Source organism: Sorex fumeus, unplaced genomic scaffold, assembly GCF_029834395.1.
Source record: "Sorex fumeus unplaced genomic scaffold, SorFum_2.1 ptg000044l, whole genome shotgun sequence".
Taxonomy (NCBI): Eukaryota; Metazoa; Chordata; class Mammalia; order Eulipotyphla; family Soricidae; genus Sorex; species Sorex fumeus.
In genome coordinates this window covers 39,876,722-39,901,014 of record NW_026606101.1, presented here as the reverse complement: position 1 = coordinate 39,901,014, position 24,293 = coordinate 39,876,722, and the positions used below count along the sequence as shown (strand labels likewise).

The 24,293-nt window shown below is 44.6% G+C and overlaps 1 protein-coding gene across 1 annotated transcript in view; it reads left to right on the top strand.

Moving 5' to 3' along the window:
• Positions 1–24,293, top strand: part of RALGAPA2 (Ral GTPase activating protein catalytic subunit alpha 2) — a 380,552-nt gene that overhangs the window by 346,366 nt on the left and 9,893 nt on the right. Inside the window, exon 39 of the mRNA XM_056121724.1 lies at positions 10,594–10,715. Coding sequence (XP_055977699.1) covers positions 10,594–10,715 — 122 coding nt within the window. The remainder of the gene's footprint in view (positions 1–10,593; positions 10,716–24,293) is intronic.

The window sequence follows — 24,293 nt, the reverse complement described above, 5'->3', positions numbered from 1 at the left end:
GTCCAAAGTCACAGAGTTCTGCTTACTGGTTCTGTGGGGCTTCACAGTCTCGGTCCAAGCATCCAGAAAGTGTCCTGGAGTGTGGCGGTGGCTGGGTAGTGGAGGTAGTGGAGGTCTCATTCCCCTGACCCTGAAAGAGCCACCAATATGGCAGCATTAAGAAGGATGGGAAAGGAGAGGTTGATAAAATCTCAAGGCTGAACTAGGCTGCCAAAACGAAGAAGGACAAAAATGGCTGTCTGTACTTTCAATGCACGTACGCTGGCATCGCATGCATCCATCGAGGACCTGATGGTACAGGTGCAAAAAACCAAGTACAACATCCTTGGTCTGACCGAGACAACAAGGCATCAATCACATTACTCCGTTTGCAACACTGGAGAAGAACTGTTCCTCGGAACATGCAACAAAAGAGACATCGGTGGTGTCACTGTCCTTGCCAACACGAAGTTGGCCATGAGCATTGATTCATTCGAATGCCTAACAACCCAAATCAGACAATTACACGTGAATAGATAGGGCTCGCTGCCAGCAGTTTCTATCTTCGTTGTCTATACACCAACATCCAATTATGATGAAGGAGAAATTGAGAAGTTCTACATGGAGCTGGAGAAGTTCTATAAAGAAGACCACACCTTCTACAAGATCATTGTCAGTGATTTTAATGCCAAGATAGGACCAAGAAGATCAGCCGAATAACACCACATCAGGACCCGTAGCCTAGAATGGAACGAACAGGGTGAGAGACTGTCTGAGTTCATCATGTCAACCAAGACCATCCGTGATAACTCACAGTTCCAGAAGGCCAAATCTAAACGTTGGACATGGGAGTCTCCTGGTGGATGGTTCCACAACAAAATTGACCACATCATATTCAATCAAGCGTTTTTCCTGACTGATGTTGCTGTTGTCCCAAAATTCCAAATGGGATCAGAACACCATCTCCTTTGTACAAAATTTACTTCACGGAGCGGGGAGAAAGGGCTGCAAAGTTTAAAAAGAGAACTACCAGAATGACCACCAATTGGGAGCTGTTTGGCACTATTGCAGCAACATGGAAAGATGCCATCATTGACCAGGAATATGATTGACTAGTTCAGCACATGGATGATTGTGCAAGGAACGCCGAGAGAGAGCCACAAAAAGATGCCTGTCTTCGAAAACTCTTGAGCTCATTCACCAACGTGGCTTGGCGCAAGCCTCAGGCAACCACAAGCAAATGTCCGTGCTCACAAAGCAGTCCAGAGAAGCAATAATGAAAGACCTCGAAGAGAGAAGAGCAGCAGTGCTGACAGATGTGGCAGAAGCTGGGAAAAGCATTCGCAATGCCCTCCTATCCTTCTCCAACTGCAAGACCAAGATGACTGCCCTTTGACATCATGGTGGATCTATCACATCTTAAAGAAAAGTAGTGGAGAAGATTATCCATGACTTCTACTCAGATCTCTCCAATAGCCACATCCACCTGCCAATATACCAATTTCCATAGGATGGATTTGTCGTTCCTAAGGTTCTCTTTTCCGAAATCTGACATGCCATTTTGTCGGTAAAGAAGCGAACAGCACCTAGCTCAGACCCAAACACCTGAAGAACCTACCATCAGTACTCATCAATGTTTGGTGTTATTAGAATGATGTCATCGCAAAGCAGAGGTGGTGTAATGGGTGATACCATTTCACCAAAACTCTTCAAGTTCAAAATTCTCAAGTGCCACCCTTGAGAACATCATGTGACGACTGGAATGGGAAGGAATGGGGTAAAGATAGATGGTCGGCAACTACACCACCTCTGCTTTGCTGATGACATCATTCTAATAACACCAAACATTAGCTAAGCAGCACAAATGCTGGCCGACTTCGACTGCGAGTGTGGAAAGGTCGGACTACAGCTGAATTTCATGAATACAAATGTTTATGAGAAATGGTCTCATTCCTGATGTTCCATTTGCTCTCAATGGAATGAACATCTCCGAATACAACAGTTATGTGTACCTAGGTTGAGAAGTCAACATGAATGACATGGCACCTGACTTGTGCAGGAGGAAGAGAGCGGATGGAACGCCTTCAATAGCATCAAGGAAAAGCTAAGAGGATGAAGAACCTCTGGCTCAAGGCACATCTCTTTGATTCCACTGTTCTTCCTGCATTAACGTACACCTCAGAGACCCGGGCCCTACAAAAACAGGATGATAATGCTATTCAGGTCTCCCAAAGAGGACTCAAAAGAGCTGTGCTTGGAGTACCATGCTTCACTCAAATGAAAGAAAGAATCTGGAGTTCCAACCTCCATCGATGATCAAGAATCAGGGGTGCTGTCTCATTTGCCAAGGCGTCAAAAATCTACAACTGTACCTTGTCGTGTTTCACTAATAAAAATTTTAAAAAATTAATCACTAATAAAAATTTTTTAAAAAAGATAAAAAAAATCAGTTGGGCTGAACACGTAATGAGATTTGGAGATAACCCCTGGAGTAGAGCCATTACTGACTAGATTCCATGGGACATCAAAAGATCGTGTGGCCGTCCACCTACGAGATGGTCAGACTTCTTCGTCAAGACCCTGAACGATCAGTTTGAGGCTCTTAGTGTTCCTGGAGCGAGCAGACGCCATTGAGCTAAACTAACATCAGACAGGGACGAATGGAGACGTTACTGGTGCCCACTTGAGCAAATCATTGAGTAACGGGATATCAAGTGATCAAGTGATATTTTAGTAATAAGCCTAGAGGCATTACTGCCAAAAGCCCCTGGGTTCTGAGATTGGTTTGTGTGCCTCTGGGATCATGGTTGTTCAGGAGCCGAAGGAGGCATTTGTGGGTGGCAACACAGGACGGAGAGCAGGGCCAGTTCCACCCTCCATTCCACAAGGCCCCGCAGGCCTCATCAATGCAGTCTCATTCCTGGCTGTCCATTAGGCTCTAAAAGATGGAGGCCACCATGCTCCCTCCTTAAGTGGGGACAGGTGGAGGGACAAACACCCTTCTTCTCCCAGGGCAGCATAGTACTATAGTTTAGTGCACAGTCCAGATGCATTTTGGTTGGGCATTATATTTTGCTCAAATTTTCCCACCATTCAAGCCTGCCTTCCAGGGACAGATGCTAAATCATTTACTTAACATTGCTCACTTTGCATATCAGGAAAGGCCTTGCGGCCACATAAGCAGCCACATGGTTCAGAAGAATATTCCTGGTGCCTGCACACCAGAGTCGTGCTTGTAGAAGCTCATGGTTGCGGGATTCCATCTGGAGAAGGTGGGGTAACAACACCTACCTCATCTGGGACCTCCCAGTGATATTGGCTTGGATGGGGCCTGGAGAATTCTCCCGGAGTTGTGGAGCCCGCCAACCAGGTTTCTTCGCTGCTGTGTGCTGCGAGATGGTGCTGGGGGCGGGTTGAGAGCATGACTTCTGCGATCAGAGGCTAGCTGGGAGCCGGGACAGAACTGGCCAGCTTGGTGTCCCCATGCGGTTTGGAAGAATAGTCCTGGTGCCTGCATACCAGAGCCATGCTTGTAGAAGCTCATGGTCACCAGGATTTCATCTGATGCCAGTCCTTTTTATATCTTAACACAGAGAGGATTAAAGATGCTTAGAGACAGTTTCATATTTCTAATTATTTTCTGGGTATTTATAGATCTTATGGATATTATATTCTCACAAAATTTCAGCAATAGTCATCTCCATTGTTGAAAGTACGCATTTTCACTCCTTATATACCATATTTTTAGTGTTGAATGAGTATCTGTGAACAGAAACTGTTCATGTGACTCCCTTCCTTCTAGAAATCAAGTTATTGGCATAAACATGGCAGAACTCTTAGGCTTTCTATTGTTCGTATCGATTCCTCATTTCTTGGGTCGTTTTCATCAGAGAAGCAGCCTGTGGAATCTTTACTCACTCATTTGACAGCACTTTCTCTAGACATGAAATAAGCCAAATGACTGATTTTCTTGTCACTTATGATTTTACTGATGTGAGTCGTGGAGTGGCAGTATCACGGGGCCTATTCTCACTTTTGATTTACCAAAGGTGAGGTGCACCAGGAGAGCTGGAGAGAGAGAAAAAGGAAATGCTGTAATGAAGGACGTGCTCCTTCACAAATCAGTCCTCTGGAAAGAACTGATTTGAACGTTCCTAATAAAATTATAGATCAAATCCATTGCGCCCTGGGAGCTTCTCAGATTCTCAGGGAACCCTTCAGTTGCCGATGCCGGAAGGATGTAGAAATATGAGAGCAGACCTTTTCCAAAAATCTGTAATTTAATAGCCCAAAGAATATCTATTTTCATTTCCATTTACTTTTATCATTTCCTGAGAATTACTCTTAAACTTGGTTATATGGATATTTGCTTCTTTCTTAGCAATAGTAGACTGTTTTCCTGTCCAGGAGAGTATCATTAGGGTTTGAAATCTAATCTAATATCTTATACCTCTGTGTGTTTAATTTCCTTTTTCCAAACATCCATTTAATTTGGTTACATTGCTCAGTAAAGTCATCCTCTTTATCCATTTCAGGCTGTGGCATTTACTTTGCATGAATCATTTATTTGGGATATTAAGCAGTACTAAAATTTAAATTTGTATTATATTATAAAAAACAAACAAGCTCATTATAAAAAAGTGATGTATGGCCTTAGGCTGTAACCAGCATCTGCTCTTGATTATTATGGAATTTCTTCCATTTGTTTAGGATTATTAAATGCCAACCCAGTCCACCTATGGAGTCTCTGAGTGGCAGGTACCAGGCAAAATGTTAAAAATAAAAAAGTTCATAATGTGGAGGTTCCTCCTTCCAGGAAATGCTTCTCTCTATGCTCTGTGATCTGGATTTCTCCAGGATGACTTCTTCCTTTCCTGTTCTTTGACTTCTCTCACCACCTAACATGGGGCAGCAGGAGCCCTTAGCATTGCATCCTCATCCTTTCCTCTTCAAGACAATTTCCAAACTCATGACTCATCGTTCTCCTCCCCACCCAGTGTCTGCTGAGGCAGAGCCCACTCCTTGATATTTCTCCCTAAACACTCCTTCAGACCCCACAGAATCTAAGGTTAAGTATCTTTATTTGTTTTGTGTATCTTTTCTTTGGAAACAATCTTTTATAATAATTTGACTGTTTTATTTTTATTATTTTGTCATAAGATTTCTTTGTAAGATTTCTAATCATGAGACTCTTACCAGATAAATAAGTTGGAAATATATTTTCTTATTCTGCTGCTGTCTCTCCACTGTTCTGAACCATAGTTTGTTGTTGTTGCTTTTGTGACATTAAACATATCTATATCTTGTTTGGTTGCTTGTATTTTGGGTATCTTAGCTAAGACCAGTGAACATTTTAAGGCTCTATACTTTGATCAACTTTTAAAACTTCACCCCCTAAATGAAAATATTTTGTTGTCATACTCTGTATCTTCTGTTTTCAAAGTTCTCAGAAGTTCAACTAATAGAAGAAACTGCCTTTATTCCACTCCCATTCCCCTGCAGATCAGGTGCATCATCCAGCATGACCCTTTGTCCATCAAGACCATTCTCAGTAGTCTTGATCTCTCCAAATCTATGAGTAACTTCCAGTCTTTTGCACTGGCCCAAAATTTATGTCATGCATTTCTGGACAAGTAAGCAAAGAGAAGTAGAATATGGAGGTATTTGGTAAGGCCTGCTGATTGTACAGATAAATATAAGTTAGCATTGACCTTATTCAAAACTTGAAGAGCACTATACACATTTCTTAGAACAGTCTAAAAGTTTTCATCTAATCATGTTGATTCCATGCCTCAAACTATTTAGGCTGCATGTGACCCACCACGGAGTAACTGTGATTTTAGAAAGTCACTTGAATTGTTTCATTTCCTGATGAGTAAAATAGATCAGAACTGTTTTATACCAGGACTGGCCTCAGCCATGGGGCTTTAGGCAAGGAGACTTGTTTGTACAAAAGCAGTCAGCCCAGAGATCCCCTGTAAGCTTTACCCAGTTTTTTCTGGAAGACAACTCCCTGGGCCTTCCATGTGGGAGACACATGGGCAGTCCATTTATACAGTGTTTTTCTTGGATTCTGAATCTGGGATGATGCTTAATGGTGTTATTCCACTTTATCTTCCCAGTTGCCCCATTTTACACACACAGACCTGAGGTGGGATGTTAGAGTAGCTTTCTCTGGTGCCCAGCTTTGGGAAAGAGGCCAGAATTCAAACAGACCTGTCTTCCTGCAAAGGTAATATTCTTCCCACCCTGCTGCTGCTGCTGTTGTAAAAAATTAAAATGAAGCAGAATAAACTTGGGAGCTGGGCTTAGATTGCAGATTCTTGGAACCCATCAAAGTGTATCTTGAGGTTCTGAGAAAGATCTTAGAAGTTTTCGATAAAACCACTAAGGACATACAGTCTTTTTATCCAAGTAGAGACATATTGAGAATTGAAAAAATTCTTCCATGAAAATATAGACAAGGCAGCTCACTAAAGAAACCTAGAAATATCTATAAGCAAAAATGGATTTCTAGTTAGTCACTTGAACATTCTCTGGATTGAGTAATCAGGGGGAAAAGTGTTCTTTCGAGAAAGTGTTTTGCTGGGGCTAGAGCAATAGCAGGCTGGAGTGATAGCACAGCGGTAGGGCGTTTGCCTTGATGCAGTCAGCCTGGCTGAGTCAGGTTCGATTCCTCCACCCCTCTAGGAGAGCCTGGCAAGCTACGGAGAGTATTCAGTATGCCAAACACAGTAACAAGAAGTCTCACAATGGAGACGTTACTGGGCCCGCTCGAGCAAATCGATAGTGGATAGTGGAGCAATAGCACAGCGGGTAGGGCGTTTGCCTTGCACGCGGCCAACCCGGGTTTGATTCCCAGCATCCCATATGGTCCCCTGAGCACCGCCAGGAGTAATTCCTGAGTGCAGACCCATGAGTAACTCCTGTGCATTGCTGGGTGTGACCCCAAAAAAAGCAAAAAAAAAAAGAGTTTTGCTAATGGGTGCTTTTTTTTCCCCCTCCACATACCAGGGATCATTTATATGCTTTTTAATGGGAGTAATTCAGAACAGAATTTAAGTTTTACATGTATAAGCATTCTAAGAGAACCATAGGGCATTGGCTAGTACTAAAACGTCTGTTGCATTTGTGACTAGGTACTCTGTTAGCCATTGACTTTCAGAGGCCACTGACCATTCACTGCCCAGCATTATTTCAGATTTCCATTCCCATCTTCACATTTGTTATGCTTGGGGAGAAAAATCGTCTAAGCCCTTTGATGTCTAAATTATAAATACCCTCACTTCACTGGGTATGGACCTTGACCCCACCAGGTATTACTGACAGGGCTAGGATATCATTGGATTTGGCCCCAACAAAAATAAAAATAGTCAGTGAAACCAAATGCATTATAAGTAAGTAAAGGCCCTCCCGTTGATTATTGATTTGCTCGAGCGGGCCCAGTAATGTCTCCATTGGAGACTTTGTTGTTACTGTGTCTGGCGTATCGAATACTCTCGGTAGCTTGCCGGGCTCTCCGAGAGGGGCGGAGGAATCGAACTCGGGTCGGCCATGTTGGCTGCGTGCAAGGCAGACGCCCTACCCGCTGTGCTATAGATGCCTATTTTATAGAGAGCATCTGGGATCAAAGCCCTAAGAACTTTAGGTGAAAAAAAAAAATAGTCATGTGACACTGCTCCTATTTGCCTTTCTTGTATCATAGTTCTACACGTAAACTCAGTTAAAAGAATAAAGCAACGGTTTCTCTTTTTTTTAATCTCTCCTAAAAGAAATGATTTTTGGCACCCAGAGCTCCTTGGCTGTTTCTCAATGCTGCCAGAGTCGGGGTGTTTGTTTTCTCTTTGTCATGGTGTTTACATGCCCTGGCTTGGACCCGCAGTGAAAATGCATTTGATGAGCTCCTGGTCTCACCCCAGTCCCTAATGGATGTTTGTCAAAATGACAACACCCATTTTAGCACTCTTAACGCTCTGCGGTGGGCTCCACCGCAGCCTGGACTAGGCCAGGAGTGTGTGCTCGGTGCACATGGCTGGGTGTTTGGACAGTGAACTCCAGAACCTTCCATGACATAAATCCTTCCTCCTCTAAAGTCAGACCATAAATTGTCATTAAGTCAGAGAAATCTCAGATCTTGATTTTTGTCTCCCTGACCCCCACCCCACCACTGGAATGGCGAGCTTCATTACTGGACTTTCTCTGAGGAGCCCAGATTGCTCAACTTTGACAAGGGGAAGCGTCGGCCGCTCAGTGTTATCCGGAGTGACAATGACGGGCTGCTGCAGGGGTCAGTTTAGATAGCATTACACGTGGCAGACACTTACAGATACGTGGCTTCAGCATATTCAGCAAACTACATTCAAGCTTCTGTTTTGTTCACCCTCGTCGCACTCACTGTATGTGGATGTGTTGGACACAGTGGGGCCTTTCAGGAAAGAACAGAGTGGCTCGAGGCAGAGCATGACAGGTCTTTAGAGGGACAGGCGCACAAGCAGACTGTGGACTGAAAGGAGAGCCATGAATTGAGCGTTGACAGCGGCCACGGCTGTCCGGAGGCTCAGGTGGTTGTCAGCCAGAAGTTTAGCTCAGCTCTTTGAGTAATTTGTCACGCCTGGCTCAGCCCCTGCTGGGCCAGCACGTGCCAGCTTAGTGTCAGAGTGCCTGTTCGCCAGACGGCCACTCAGGCCTAACGCCCTGCTGTTCCCCAGACCAGCGGCTTGCTGGGGCCATGCACGGAGGGCAGAGTCACAGCGACAGCCAAGTGCTGTGCAGAATGAGCGTGTTCATAATGAGACGTGCATGGCATTAGTGGGTCCCTCTAGAATTGGGCCTGTGTGGACGCCTCTTCCTAAGGAAGTTTGGCAGCCTGTTCATTAAGGCAAGTCACCAGGAGCTCAGCCGCAGTAGAGGAGCCTGCTCAAACTCCTGCTGCCTGGGCCATGGGCAGTTGCAACTGCCTTTCTTAAGATCAGACATCATCAGAAGGGCCACTGTGAAACCTTCAAATCCGTTTTTCTTTTTTGAAAGTTGAAAAGACCAAATTTAATGGGAGATTCTGGGATAAATAACGCGGCCCTTGAATGCCGTGTGCAGCAGTGAGTGTGTTCTGAGTCTGCAGTCTGGGAAGGGAAGCCATAGCCACGCATGACTCTTGAGTGCTGGGAATATTCCTGGTGGGACAGAGGAATCAAATTTTTATTTTTAATTTTAATTAAGTTTAGCGAACTACATGTGGCTTGTGACCATTATATTGATCAGCATAGCCCCAAGAATACCTCTGCTCCCCTTGTGGAATGAGTGTCTTTGGAGACTATAATTGGAGTAAGGGGAGGCAGCATCTATGTTGGGAAATCCATATGCATTCTGTGTCAAAAGAAAATGAAAAAATACAATTTTCCTGTTCTAAAGCATGTAATCAATTGAAAGCTAATTGAAAGGGCATGATAACCAACAGTGTGTATTTTCAAAGAGCTCATTTTGAAAAGATAGTATAAAATATGGTAAGAATGCTAGAATTACTTTTGTTCTTTTGGAGCTGCAAAAAGGAAACTAATGGTGAGCCCCATTTCCTGTGTTTCCAAGAGAATTAGCATGATGTTCAAAATGACTAAAACAAGACTTTGAACTTTTGCATTGGTAATGAGAAAAGGGAAAATGAGACATCATGCTGACTTCCCCAAGTGTTAATTCATAAAGTCATATGTGTGGTGCTTCCATCCGCTGCCGAATTGTTCTGACGTTATCCCGTTATTGGAAGTGCATGATTCACCTTCTGAGGAAACAGCCACACACAAAAGAGGAAGATTTGCTTTCTGCCCTGTGAATGGCTGCCACACGCAGGGGTCCTATTAAGACAGCTGGAAAGTTGCTTCAGCGTGTTACGCTTGTAAGTTTTATTGGTGACTGGTTTTTGATTACACATTTGAATGCGTGTGTTCCAGACTGCAGTTTTAATTAAAAGGCAGTAGTCATTTTTAAAAAAAAAAAATTATTGCGTTGTACTCTCTCTGCTATATTCCCTGCTTCTTAGTTCTTATTTTCTAATGTTCATAACCAGTCTTGGTTTGAGACAACCATTCCACTTTGGAGCATACGTTCCTGGTGATATGCCTCTTCCCCGTGATATGTGCTTTTTTATTTTTTAAAAAGTGCATACACAGTTGTCTTACTGGATGTATTGATTGACCCTTTTGGTCCACTGAGAAAAAAACACTTTATCCACTGATGTAGGAAGGGAAGATCCAACTTTGTCGCACAGTTCTCTGTGGAGAAAGTGGCAGCACAGTCAATGTCTCTATTTGTTTGTGTGTGTGTGTGTGTGTGTGTGTGTGTGTGTGTGTGTGTGTGTATGACTCAATCTTAATGAACTGATGCTTTGTGCATAATTTTAGTGATTTCAGGTTTGGGATTTAGGGGTTTGGGATGCAGCTAAAGTCTGTAAGAGAAATTTACAAAATAGGTATTTTATCATTAATTATGACTAACGTGTAATTCTATGAGAGGATGTTAATGGATTTTTTCCACCCAAATTGCTTAACTTAATTTAAAACAAAGCAGTGACACTCGTGCAGGTTATTCTATATGAGCATTAGTTTACTTAACCAGTCATTGCAGCTACGAAGAACGAGCCCTGTACCTTGAAGCAATAATTCAAAACCACCGTGAAGTCATGACATTTGAAGATTTTGCAGCCCAAGTCTTTTCTCCCTGCCCCAGCTACTCCCTCAGTGGAACGGGTAAGTGTCTACATTATTCTTCCCTCACACACTTCGGATGCACTCCAGCAGCAGATGTACACCTGTTTTTCACAGATAAATGCTTGCAAATTTAAGAAGAGCATTCTCCCTCTGAATCAACTAATGAATATCAAAAGGAATGATGACATTCATTTTAATTTGTTTTGTATCCAAGCTGTTCACTCAGTTCTTTTCTTCAGCTATCCTGTTAACCCCCGAATCTAGCAAGGTTAATGAACTTTTTCTCAGTAATGTGCTCCAGTTCATTCAGGAGTGCGGGTTTCTTGCTGAGCTGGGAATATGGTGTTTAAAAGCGAAGCCCGACTCAGTGCTTACTTATCAAAAAAGAGTTCCTCACAGTAGAAGCCGTTGCTACTAATGCTAAATGGGGATTATGCCGCTGAGATCCTCGGGTCAGGGATTAATGCCGGAGCCATGGAAGGACAGTGTCCCCGGCCCATCAGCCCGGCAGTCCGCTGCTCTCTGCAGTGGCCGGGTCACACGGACAAGCTGCCGACCAGTGCCGCACCTGCTGGAGGACCTGCTTAGGGGCTGACTTACAGAACCACTTTACTTTATTAGCTCACTGGAAATCTTGAAGAATTCTAGCTATTTCATTGTTTTCCAGTATTACTTTTTTATAACTCCCAATTTGGAAATGACACTGGGCTGCTGCTTCAACTGATTATATGATTACTGTGGAATTTTTTTTCTCCAAAGAATAGAATTACTTGTAAATTTCTTCATGTAATTACAGATTAATTGCCTTTCAGAGAGTAAATGGGATATTTAGTCAATGGATGTTGAAATTCTCAGGGAGGGGCTTTCTCTTTCTTCCACTGGTGTAGGCACAACTATTAGAGAGCTTAATAAATGCTAACCTTTGTCAGTTGTCTCTGATCCCCACCTTACTTCTCTGCTTCAGACTGGCTAACAAATATCTTATGCACAAAGTGAAAAAAATTAAAGTCAGTGAAATAAATCACTTACAAACAAAATCAACCATGCATCTTTGTTTAACATCATCGCTGGCTTCAATCCTGGCTTCTCGGAGCTTTGTTGGGAGATAAGAGGGAGAGGCTTGCACTTGCTCTGAGAGCCAGGAGCAGCAGGCAGAAGGCCTGGGAGATAAGCAGGCTGGCTGAGGCTAGGGAGCCCGCGAGATTTACATAATCGCGCCTCTGCTTCCTGGTGAGGCGTCGAAACACTGGGAGGGCCTCTCTTGATCTTTGTTGAACTGGAATACCCAAACAACATGAGAAAAGCTCAAAACTTAAAGCTCTGATTAATTTTTCTTACATTAGAAAAAAAAACTAGAACAGCTGTGAATTAAATTATTTTATATACTCTGCCAAAATTGAAAAAAAAAATTTAAATCAGTTTTAAGGAAAATGAAGATTTCATAACCTAACTAGAGTCTTAAGGCTTTTCTGATTTTTACATCGAAGATCACAAAAGATCTATGGCAAAGTTAATATTTCAACATTCTTATGTAACTTTTTCCCATTCTCATGAATTATTCGGATTTAATTCTTCAGTGCAGGTTTGGTGTTGCTTTTTGTTTTTCTTAAGTCTCAAGAAGGCTTTTGTTTCTTAAAAGAAATGGAAGAGTAGCTAGATAGTTACATTCCTTAACTCAAACAAGGGTTATTCTGAAGACTCGATTAAGTTGTTATTGAAATAATTATTGAACAAATTTTGTTTTCTCATTACAGTTTGCCTTTATATGAGTTAGTTCCCTCTTCTCACAAAATTCAGAATTACTTAAACCAATTCAGATGAGTTGGCATGAAGATAACATTTTGAGATTCCAAAAGTAATTTGAAATTTTTAAGACCTGCTGTTTGGAGAGGACTGCTGACAGGCTTCTTCAAGAATATCACATTTGCCAAAGTCACTTAACAGATAAAGGTTTCTGACAGCTCTTAAGAGTGCGTGCTGGAACCTGCACAAGAGAAACATGAAATCAAAGGTGGGCTATCAAGACACACCCTGGGCTTCCACTGTTTCAGTTCTTAACACAGTATTCCATTTCATCCTATTTGCAGCTCAGGCTCTTGGCTGTAGAGTAGGTGAACTTCCTATTGCACCAGTTCATGAATACAATTCAATTTTACGTGTGGACATCATGTTTCTTTTTCTATTGTGTATCTGTGTAAAAATTATTAGAAGAAACTAGAAATGAGCTTGATCTGAACAGAATTAGGGGGCATTGCCCTGAAAGTAGATGTACCCAAGAGACGTATTTCAGATCCTGTCCTCTCACGGATGGACGTCTCTGCCTTGAGGAATTCCTGTCCTTCTCTTACTACTTTAATAGATGAAAATATTTTTCATATATTTACAGTGTGTGTGTGTGTGTGTGTTTATGAGTACAGATGACTCAGATCCAGATGAGTCAGTCAGCTTAAACTAAGAAATTGAGGTGCAGTCTGTGCTCACAAACAGCAAGCCAACTGGAAACATTGACCCTGAGCAGCTTAAGCTCCCACAGTGCACGTAGGACCCAATCAGGCCATCGCGGCCCACAGTGGCATCAAAGCAGGGCCTTGGGCTCCTGCTCACATGCAGATGCACAGTCTGTGGAATTAGGGCTCCAAGGCTTTCTTTGTATCCTAACCACAAGAGGCTTTGTCGATAATGCAGTGGAAGAGTAACCTGAACACTGAATTCATCCCACACTGTATTTGTAGCAGCAAACAGCATCCATTTCTAGATGGAAGGACTCTAATTCCATACTTGAGGTCCTAGGGGCAACATGTAAAGATGTCCTAAAGCGAACACTCTGTGCCCAAAGATGCCACTGTTGGAAAATGCCCTTCCCTTGGCCCCCGCAGCTCTGGTTCTTCACCCACACCTGCCGTTGAAGGGCACTTGGCCAAGTGAATGTATTCTGTTCCTGATGCACTGCCCACTCCATAAGTATCTTGGGGGTTTGTTGGGTCTGCTGTCATTAAGCAATACATGGATGCTAAGCATTCTTAAAAGATCTTAAAAAGACATGCTCCCTATTTTTTTGCAGTCAGAATGCTGTTGTAGATTATCTACCTCGTATCTGTTGTGTCTGTTGCTTATGCTGGTGCCTTGCATGACATTGAGTGCTTTTTCTCTAGCTCTACAGTTTACCTTCCTTTGTTGACTTCTTCTTTATTGTGCAGCACCATCTAAGCCAATTTTAAAATATTGACTACATATTAACACATATGTGAGTATACATATATCTACCTATACTATGTATATATGCATTTTACACACTCTCACTCACACTGGGCACTAAGTTTGCATTTTAAAGCATGTTTCCAGGGAAGGGGGGAGCAGCAGAGAGGCCTTTAAAGGGTTAACTGGAATGGGCACCCTCCACTGCTGGGAGGGACTGATGTAATCACTGCAGCTCACAGCCAAGTGCATCTGTTCGCCATGAGGTCATTCTTCTGCATGCTAATGATTTGGAAAATCAAGTCTAATGTTTGACATTATCAGAAAAGATATAAATAGTATAAATTCTTACCCTGGAGAAGCATTTTTTATTAAAAAAAAAGAAAAGAAAAAACAAAACTTTAGCTTGGACTTAATTTTTTTTACCCCAGAGCCACTTTAAAGATTATGTTTTGACCTTAAAAATCTTGGAGGAATCTGCTTGTCTGATGATAAATGAATCCCCAAATCACGATTACAGTCACAGCTAGCAATTTAGTAGTCAAGGACTATAGGTATGTCTGACTTGGTATATAATTTTAAGAATTTCCAAGTATCTTTGTCAGTTGTTGGTCAAGATGGGTTTTTCTAGAACAATTAGTCCGAAACCAAGGTCCAAAAGGTTTTTCTCAGTATCCCCAAGTCCACTGTGTTAGCTGAAGATCCTGCTCTGCGTGTGCTCCTTCCTACACTAATACTGCTCTAGGGATCCAGCAGAGGGAGCACAAATCTCTGTTTATTTATTTGTGCTACATAAACACATTTGATTTCTCCGAGATATGCTCAGAAACATTTTCTCCTTCATAATAGGCTAGATGGTAAGGACAGCAGGATTTAGGATAAAGGGGAGAAGATACCTCACTAGGCTCCACCAGGGTCTGCCACTTTTAATGTAGGTTAAATTTGAGCTTAAACCAGATTGATTAGTCTGAGTCAGTCTCAGGACACTATACTGCTGCTGCTATTATATAAAATTACACACTTTGATCTTCACAGAAATTGCATTTGTGCCCTCTTGGAAAGAGTGATCGTGCTCACCTACCTAAGACGCTTGTAATTTTCTTTCCGCAACAAAATTATTATATTAAATTCATAGAAACTATCAGAAGGCTCAGCCTGGCTTTACTGTGTCCCTCTGGTGACCAATAAAATTTCTTCATTCAACTGTTGCATGTTGGTCCTAGAATGAATCTTGACTGTAGATGCTGTACAAGTTGCTTTGCCTGGAGGCATAAAGCTGCACCCTGATTTCACTTGCTACGACCTATGAGCCTTACACTTGTGCCAATATATGAATCAAGTTAATTCCCAAAACAGCACAGGGCAGACCCTAACTTTTAGACCCAGATTTCCCCATTTGTTAAAATGATGTCATGATGTTACAGATTTCATTTAGTGCATTCTTTCTCTTTCCCTTGCTCTCCTTCTCCTTTTTTCCCCCTAAATAAAATGATCTTAATGTGTTGATTGATAGCACTTCTTAACTTCTTATGTATTTACCTGTCTCAAAAATTTGCTAAACCATAAAAGACCATCATTAAAAGTAGAACTCGAAGGGAGTTCAAGAATAGCAAGTCTTAATCGTTCACATCAATTTTGAATTAGCTGAAGACCAAATTATGAAGGGACAACCAAAGGCTGTGAAGCTCGGAGAAAGTTGGCCAAGGGTCACTGAGCCTCCACCCTTCATTCCCTCCTACTATGTAGTCAGCTCAGACATTTAGTGACTTAGATAGTTAACCAGCTTCTACCTGGTAAGATGCCACCAAATTTACCTTTCAGTTACAGTGGTCACAGCGTTTAAACATTCAGTGATAAGAGAATATTTCCATCTGCCCAAATCCGGTAACCAATCCGAGAGGAGAAAAGCAAATATAATGCTGTTTTGTTTGTCTTTTCAAAAGAACCCACTCAAAAAACACAACCTTCCTTGTTCTTCAAAATGTTTTGATGAGGGGCAGGAGAGATAGTACAGGGAGTAAGACTTTGCACATAATCTCACAAATTCAATCTCTGACACCCCATATGGTCCCTCAAGCACCACCTGAGTGATCCTGAGCTCAGAGCTGGGAAAAATCCCTGTGGCCAAACCCAAAACTAAATTTCTTGATGAAATAAAAATTCACGGTCACGGTCGCGGTCCTCCCATTATTCATCGATTTGCTCGAGCAGGCCCAGTAACTTCTCCATCGTGAGATTTGTTACTGTGTTTGGCATATTGAATACATCATGAGTAGCTTGCCAGACTTTGCCGTGTGGGTGAGATACTCTCTGTAGCTTGCTGGGCTCTCTGAGAGGGGTGGAGGAATCGAACCCGGCTCAGCCAGGCCAGCTGTGCGTCAGGCAAACACCCTACCACTGTGTTATCGCTCCAGCCCAAGATAATAATTAAATTTGAAAAAGACTTTAACTTTACCAGAAACTTGATAAAATCTCAGATTACCAGAGCTCAGTATGTGATATGATTATCGGTTAGTCCTTTCAAAATGATTGTTTATAAATCCATTGACTTCAAGTCCTGCCACTGTGTCTATGAGATGCCTCATAGCTGTGTCTACAAGGTCTTTAAGCAGTCTTCTCTTGCCTCCTCTTCCAGTAAACCGTGTCAAACAGATCAGAGAACTGAGAACCAAGCACGGAGTGATTTCATGTAGCCCACAAACATGCCTCAGACTTTTGTGTGTCCATGGTAGGTCAGGCTTATGGCATGAAATAAGACCCCCAAAGATCAAAGGGGGATCTTCAGATGTTCTGGTGGTGTCAGGCATGGAGCCAGCCCCTGGGTGCAGAGCCAGCATGCCAACAGAGCGCTACCAAGTCCTTAGATCAAGTAGGTCACAGTGTCCTTCAACAAACATTCACCTTTTATATCCCATTTGCAGGCTTGGCATATCTTCGTCCATTGGTCCTACTCTAGCGCCCACCTGCTTTCTGGTGCAGGGCCGCCCAGCCTTTTTCACACCCTACTTTCCTCCTGTCCTCCCTTGCCTACCCCCAGCCCTGCCTGGAATTGTCCTCTGTGCTGCCTGCTGCGGCAGGTGTGCCTTCACAAGAAGCCTGGGTTCGGCAGCCGGCAGTTTCTTCCAGGTGCGAGCGGATGTCTTAGCCAGCAGCCAGCCCTTTGCAGCTGAGAGTCTCGTTTCGTAAGTGGGTCTGATCAGAGTTCCTTCCATAAGGGCTTACCTGGCCTAACGTGTGAGAAGATGGACCCGCACCTAGTGTGAGGAGCAGCCAGCTCGTGTGGGCTGAGCTGTGATTCTCGCCCCCTTCCTGACCACAGGGTCCCCACTAAGCCTCTCGCACCTGTGGGCCCTTCCCGTGTGCCCTCCTTCACTGTGAGCTGGTGACTCCTCTCTGCTCCTGGGCTTTCCTAGTGCCTTCCACTGGCCTGCAAGTGAGGGACCGCAACATGTGCAGTGCTAGCCCAGGGCCCATCCTAGCTTCATATGAATATTGATGACAAGAATTAAAGCCCAGAACCCCAGAATGTTCCCTGAATATGGTCGATTCAAGACCGCGTGGCTGGCCCTCTGCACACGCTCCTTGAGCACAGTGTTGCCATATGCCCTGCAAATGACTAACACATTTCTCTCTCCGTAGTTATCTGTACCACATAAATTATCGATCTTTCTTCCCACCTAACTAGCCCAGAAAGAACCTCTTTTGCATTTTGACTCTTCCATAGGTCAGCTCTGGTCAGCAGGAGTTAAAGTGTTAGTGTCGTTTGGGTCTCAAGAAAATGATCTGCCACCCGAGTTGTCTCTCCACCCCCCTCCACTTCCTTCCAGCTGCCCTTGCCACTGTGGCAGTGATGAGCCTTCATGGTAAGGCCCCAGACAGACCTCGCGCTTGATGTCCTGTTCCAGCCAAGCAGACACTCAGGAACTGCTCAAAATAGCTAATTATTTTAACACTCAAATTAATCCCATCAACTAAACTATATCTACATGTCAAAAAATAAAATCTTTGAGCTACAGGTAGGCATGGGGGGAACAGTTTGAGTCAGGGTGAGATTTCCCTGAAAACACCATGCCTTCAGCCTAGTGAGGTGCAGTGATCAAAACTTTTTGTGATCGAAAATAGCCTGTATTACATATTCTAGTAAACACCTTGCCCGTCAAGTTTAAATTTCCCACATTGGTGAAGAACTGCCACACCTGAGGGCCAGAGAACCCTTGAACAAGAAGGCGAAGGTAGTAAATGCAGAAAGGGAAGAGAGGTCGGTGTTTCTGAAGCAAACCTGGACTGCTTCAAAGATGAGGGTACTCAGAGCTTCCCAGCCAGGAGGGGCCAGGATTGCTCATTCTGAAGTATGACCATGATACTTAATGTGTTCCTTGAGAAGAACTTGAAAATGTCGCTTTTTCTTTGAAATGCAGCTTCGGGTTAGTGCAGTTTTTCCCTCCTTGCAGGGTTTTAAGTGCAGGTGGCATCTTCCTGCTGCCTGTTAATTATGGCTCCGGGGATGCTTGAGCTGTTGCCAAGAGATAGCCAGCAGGTATCAAGAACTTTTTACAGAGGCAGTTTTTGGAAATGACTTTTAATTAAAGCTTATTTGAAATAACCTAGAGAATTTCTTTCAGAAGGTCGAGAGCTGGGTTGATGCTGACACCTGGGTTAATGCTTTTGTTTTTAGTACCACAACTGATCCTCGTGGCCTCTGGTTCTGGTGTGTGGAACATGGACAGCCTCGGCTGTTGGAATGGGCTCCTGGAAAAGGCCCAATGGCTTTGCTTAAATTCTGTTTAGCAGCAACCAAATCAAAGCCAAGGCCAAGTGTAATCTTGCTGTCTGCCATTTAAGTTGCTAACAGAAAGAAGGGGGTGAAGTGTGATTTTTTATCTTCTTTCAGAAGGATATATAATGATAGCATGAACTACATCTCTATAAAGCACAATCAAGAGAAAAGCTAGTTCCTTTTACCCATTAGCCTTTCAAAAGTCTCTCAAAAGGATGGGGGAAAAATGCTGAAAAAACAGGAAACACACTAATCAACATGCCAATAAAAGCATCCCAGTAAAATGTACATATGCATAAAGAATTTTAGCAGGAACATGGCCAAAACCCATTTCTTAGCACATGAGTGACCCAATGGCATAACAGTAAAAGTGCCGAGAAAATAAGAAACTCCCACAAAAGTGGAAGACCCCTTCCATCGCTCCAACCTCCTGCCCGTCACCCCCAGACCCTGGAATGCTGAGCTGTTGCCTCGGGAGGAAACTGGGGCCTCTGACTGACCCAGCACCTCTCTCCTCACCAGGGTGTCCTCAGGCCCTGAGGTGGCCTATGGGCGGGGAGAGCTGCCTCGGTTCTTCCAGGCAAGCTTCTGCTCCTCCCCCTCCCCCCCCCCCCCCCCCCCCCGAACCCCGGCCTGAAACTCAGGCAAAAGCACACAGTGCTGCTGGGCTGCCCAACTGCACAGGATGTTCGTGTAGACCCTGGGGGCTTCGGAGCCTTTGCCTGGTTGTTAGGGAAACTTGCCACATCGCTCCATCCCCAGGGCTCACAGAAGCAGCTGGAGAAGCAGCTTGACTCCACTCATCACTGGAGTCCTCCGGGCCACAGCTCTTCAAGACAGGCGCCATTGGCTCAGGTTTGTGAGCTGACCCGAGAGCCTCAGGAGAGAGTCCCCTGGTGGGGGATGACCAGCAGACAGAAACAGGAGTGTGTAAAGGGATGTGTCCGCCTTTAGACTAGCTCTGCTGTTCATCCTGGTGGCCCAAGGCTGGTGTCTAACTCTAGGGTGTTAATATTCAGACATTAGAACTCAGTTCTACTCAAAACCGGGGGACACCCGTCCACCTTTGGTACAAATTAAATGGGAACTTTGGCTTCAGACCTCAGATCAGCATAAGCCCTGCCTCCAGTTCTGTGTTCCAGAAAGATGGCCCCACTGTTCCGTGTGGAAAATTCAAAATGGCAAGACAGCACAGCCCCTCCTTCAATGAAGCTTCTCTTCTGAGGGGGCAGGAAGCTGCACTGGAGTCCTGCCAATAGCTGGAGGGTCTCCTGGGGAAAAGGCTACAGAGAGAAGGACCAGGAGTGCAGCTGAGTGAAAGCATTCGGATGGGGTCAGGGACAACTTCATGATGAACGTGATCTCTGAGGAAAAATTTGAAAGGAGTAAAGTTTGCGGTGAGGGTGTGTGTGAGCCATTTAATGTCTAAGTGAAGGGACACCAGGCAGGGGAACAGCAAGTACAAAAGCCCCGGGGCAGCAAGTTTTCTGACCATTCAAGGAAAAGGAGGAGCCCAGTTGGGAACAGGTAAAGGGTAAGGGCCGGAGGAGGGGCAGAGCCAGCTGGGGAGGGGGAAGGGAAAAACCTCAGTTGTTTCTTGGCTGATGAGTTGTGAAGCTCTGGAAGAGTGATAAGCAAATGGGTGACATGATTTTTGTTTAGAAAGCTTACTCCTGCTTCTGTGGGAAAGATACAGCACGGGCAGTGAGGTGACAGGAAACCAGATCGTATGCCTGTATGCCCTTATCCTATGTCCACTTTTCAGGCATGCAGCAGGCATGTACTATATGTTTGACGAGGAACACCCCCCCCCCACACACACACACACACACAGCACAGTGCCATAGAACACATCCTGTACCCTGGACAGCACAGCTGAAGGAAATGAGGTGCCACCCACCTTTCCATAGGGGAAGGTTTGTGTGGTAGAAGAAAGAAGGTAGAAAAGAAGTAGAACTGTGCCCCGCAGTCACAGGACCCCCAGACCCCGCTCCATAGAATCCACAGACCTGAACCTAGTGCTGGCAGGGAGTGTTGTTCCTTTGAGAGAGCTATCCCTGAGGCACAGATAGTTGTCTGAAAAGACTTCAAATGAGTGATCCAGAAGTGCTAGGATATGAGAATGAGACTTCTTAACATTATTTCACTCCGGAAAGTGGTCTCCAGAACAATCTATAAACATGGCGTGGAGACGTGCATCTTACTGTACATTCTTCCAACAGTCTGCCCTCCATTCTGCAAGTTTTATCTCTTGCAGATTGGAACTCTGAAGGGGTCTGGGGTTTGGGGGGTGGGGTACAGGGTTGCTGTTTTCATTATCAAGTGGCTGGTCATATCAAGGCCAGGGCTCAGGGACTCCACTTGCTGTGAGGTTCTGGGAGAGTGTTAAGCAAAACTCATTGCTTACCTCATCCCCTGAGGGTCGCTGATGGTGGGGAACACGCCCACAGAAGCAGTAACCGCCTGAAGGGGAGGAGCCCTTCTTTTGTGGCAAAAGCAGAATGTTCCTCCCCAAAGGCAGAAAGGACTATTTTGTAGATTTATGGCCTGTACAATTTGTACAGTGGCAACTGCACACCCACTTTGGCACACATAACTGTTCGATTTAACCAAGCATTAATGAAAGTATTTCCTACTTAAGTTTGCAGTGGTAGCACCTATAAAAAAAAAAAATGCCTCCGTTGGGACCTGAGCGATAGTACTGCAAGTAGTGTTTTTGCCTTGCATGTAGCCAACCTGGTTTAATCCCTATATGGTCTCGAGAGCCCCACCAGGAGTGATTTCTGAGCACAGAGCCAAGAATAACCCCTGAGCAGCACCAGGTGTAGCCCAAAAGAAAAAAACAAACAAACAAAAGAAAAGAAGAAGAAAATGTTCCACTGAATGGCCTCAAGTTTCCTGAAGATTGCAGGAAAGATTTTCATCAGTGGAATTACCAGACAGTTCCATTGCCTTCCTCATTTCCCCTCTGATGCATCAGCCATTCTTCCCCCTCACACTTGGGGATTTAAGAAATCCTGAGCTGCACAGTGCAGACCAGGAAGAGTGTCCCTGTGGCCACTTCTTTCCAGCTGCTCCTGTGTCTTCTTCAATCAGTTGCATTCAGGTTGGGCCCATTGGGAGCCAGTGTGGAGAGTACGCAGTGTGCTGCCCTTGGGGTAGAAGTTCCCAGAGTAGTACTGGGGAGAGTGGCGGCTGGCTTCTACTAAACTTGACTCCTGGATGCCCCCCTAGAGCTCCCCTCCCGCCGCCCCCTTTCAGAACTTGGAGCCATTGGTGTGGTGTTGCTTTTGGAGAGGAAGAGGCTGTGGTGCTACCCGGGCCACCTTCTGTATGGGTTGGCCATTTCTCATAGCAGCATTATGGAGACGTGAATCACAGAGCACATAAGCCAGGCACTAGGGCTTCGTCAGACAGCTGCGAGGTGGCACCAGCACATCACAGCCTCATCAGCAGCTTTGTTTGTTGGGGGGGTGGGGGAGGGAGCTTCACCCAGCCGTGTTCATGAGATACCGGGATCTAGTAGGGCTGCTGCATGTAAAGCATGTACTGTAGCCCTTAGAGTTGTCTCCCAGGCATAGAACATGTTTATCTCACGAAAGGAAAATAGTTGGTAATGAGCCCAGTTCCCCTGTTGTCCCCCCACTCCTAAGAATCTTTTCCCATCTCAGTGGATCTGCTGCTTCAGGGCATTTCATATAAGTGGAATCAGCCTGTAGTCTTTGTACCTGACTTCTTTCATGTGGAATGTTCTTGAAGCTTGTCCATATTGTAGCTGTTTATCAGTAATTTCTCTTCTTCATTACTCAGTGGAACTCCAGTGTGAAGGTAGAGTCCATCTAAATGGACATCTGGGTTGTTTCCATTATTGCGTTATTGTGACTATTGCTTTTAGGAATGTTTGTACGCTGTTTGGCCATTTTGGGAAGTAAATGAAATCCTTTTTACATCAACAGCCTCCTCAGAGCTGGGACATCACTGAGGTCTTACTGGTCAGCGGCTCTGAACACCTCTTGCTTCTGTGAGAGCTTAATGAGAAAATTGACACCAAGATAGGATTTTTCTTCAGAATATAGTTCAATAGTAGCCATGAAAGTGCAATACCACTGTGGATGATTGCTCCTTGGTGGTGCTCCCCCAGCACAGGTGCATCAGCCCATGCAGATACGATTCAGTCTCTCTGCCTGCCTGTTTGGGGTCCAGCTGTCCTAGCTCTCTGCCTCTGAACCAAAGTTGATGGCAAGACCAGTCATCAAAAAGAGGAAGCTGAGCCCAGAGCCAGGGCCAGCCAGGCCCAGCCACTGCTGCTGGCTCGGAGACATTGGGCGGCATGGCTGGGCCGTTCGGAAATGTTAATGAGGCTGGCTAGTTCCCACTGGCCCTGCACTGCCAGAGTTGAGTGTCGCTTACCCCGGCCACGCTGCACCTGTTCCCTTCCTCAGAGCCATTCCAAGGGGTCTGAATAGCCCAGAAGCTCTCTGATCTCCCGTTCTGTCCGCCTTCCTGCTGGGAGGATATTTAGCACTTGCCTGAAGCTGGATCCCTCGTCCACTTTCTCTCCCACATCCATGCCAGCTCTCAAAAGTATTCCCTTCCCTAATTATCTTGAGCCAGTTCATCATTTTCCACACTGACTGTTCAGTAACAAGGACCCCGGGAGAGGCCGCCACTTTTCTTGTCTGACCTTGCCCAGTGCTGTCCCGGGTGGCCCTCCCGGATGACAGGCAGCCTTTTCTAGGGAATCAGAAACTCAGTTCCTGTCCTTGCTCTTTTGCTATCCCAGTGAGTGTGGCCAGAGAAAACAGTTCAGAAAAGACTCCTTGGTTCTTCAAAAGCCTGTGCAGGCAGAGCTGTGTACAATGCACAAATGTCCAACCAAGGCAATTGGGTTTTTTGTTTGTTTATTTTTGGTAGTGGTTTGGGGGATTAATCTTTCTTGATATTCAGAGTAACAAAGAAGTCACATGTAGCCAAAGAAGTACGACCTCTTCTAAAAGTCGCCCTCCACGTTTTCCAGGCTTCTGCTGAGGCTCCGCTTGCTTGTGGCTGCAGCTTGGCCCCTTGGCATATACTTTACACCACAAGGGCCATGCCCAGGGCTATCTAACTCAGCTGCACTTAGATGCCAGCAGGATGATTTTGGATTCCCAGCACTCATGAATCAGAAGCTGTTTCTGATATATAAATTGTGTTATCCAATGTTTTTCAATCTCCTTTTTCCCTTCATGATTGCCCTACTGTGGACCTTTTAGAGATATTTTATTCTTTAATTTTTCTCCTACCCCCAAATATCACCGAAGTCTTGCATATGTACTTACTATATTGATAAACAATGTTCTTTTGGAGGGACAGGGGACCACAGCCCAAGTGGTGCAGTGTATGGGAATGTGTGCAGTGCTGGGTTTTGAAGCAGGTGAGACGCATGAAAGACGCACTTGAACTCCTCTGCTGTCTTCCTGGCCTTTATTCACCGTATTTATATCTGGGATTTATAGAAATTTAGATGAGGCATACTTGCCACCCAAGGGTGATAGCACCTGATTCAAGTGCATGCCCTCACATCGTCTTCAGTTTTCCCAGGGGCAGGAGCTAACATGTGCACCCAAGTCCAGAACGGTGCGGGGTGCCTGTTGAGTACCCTCTTG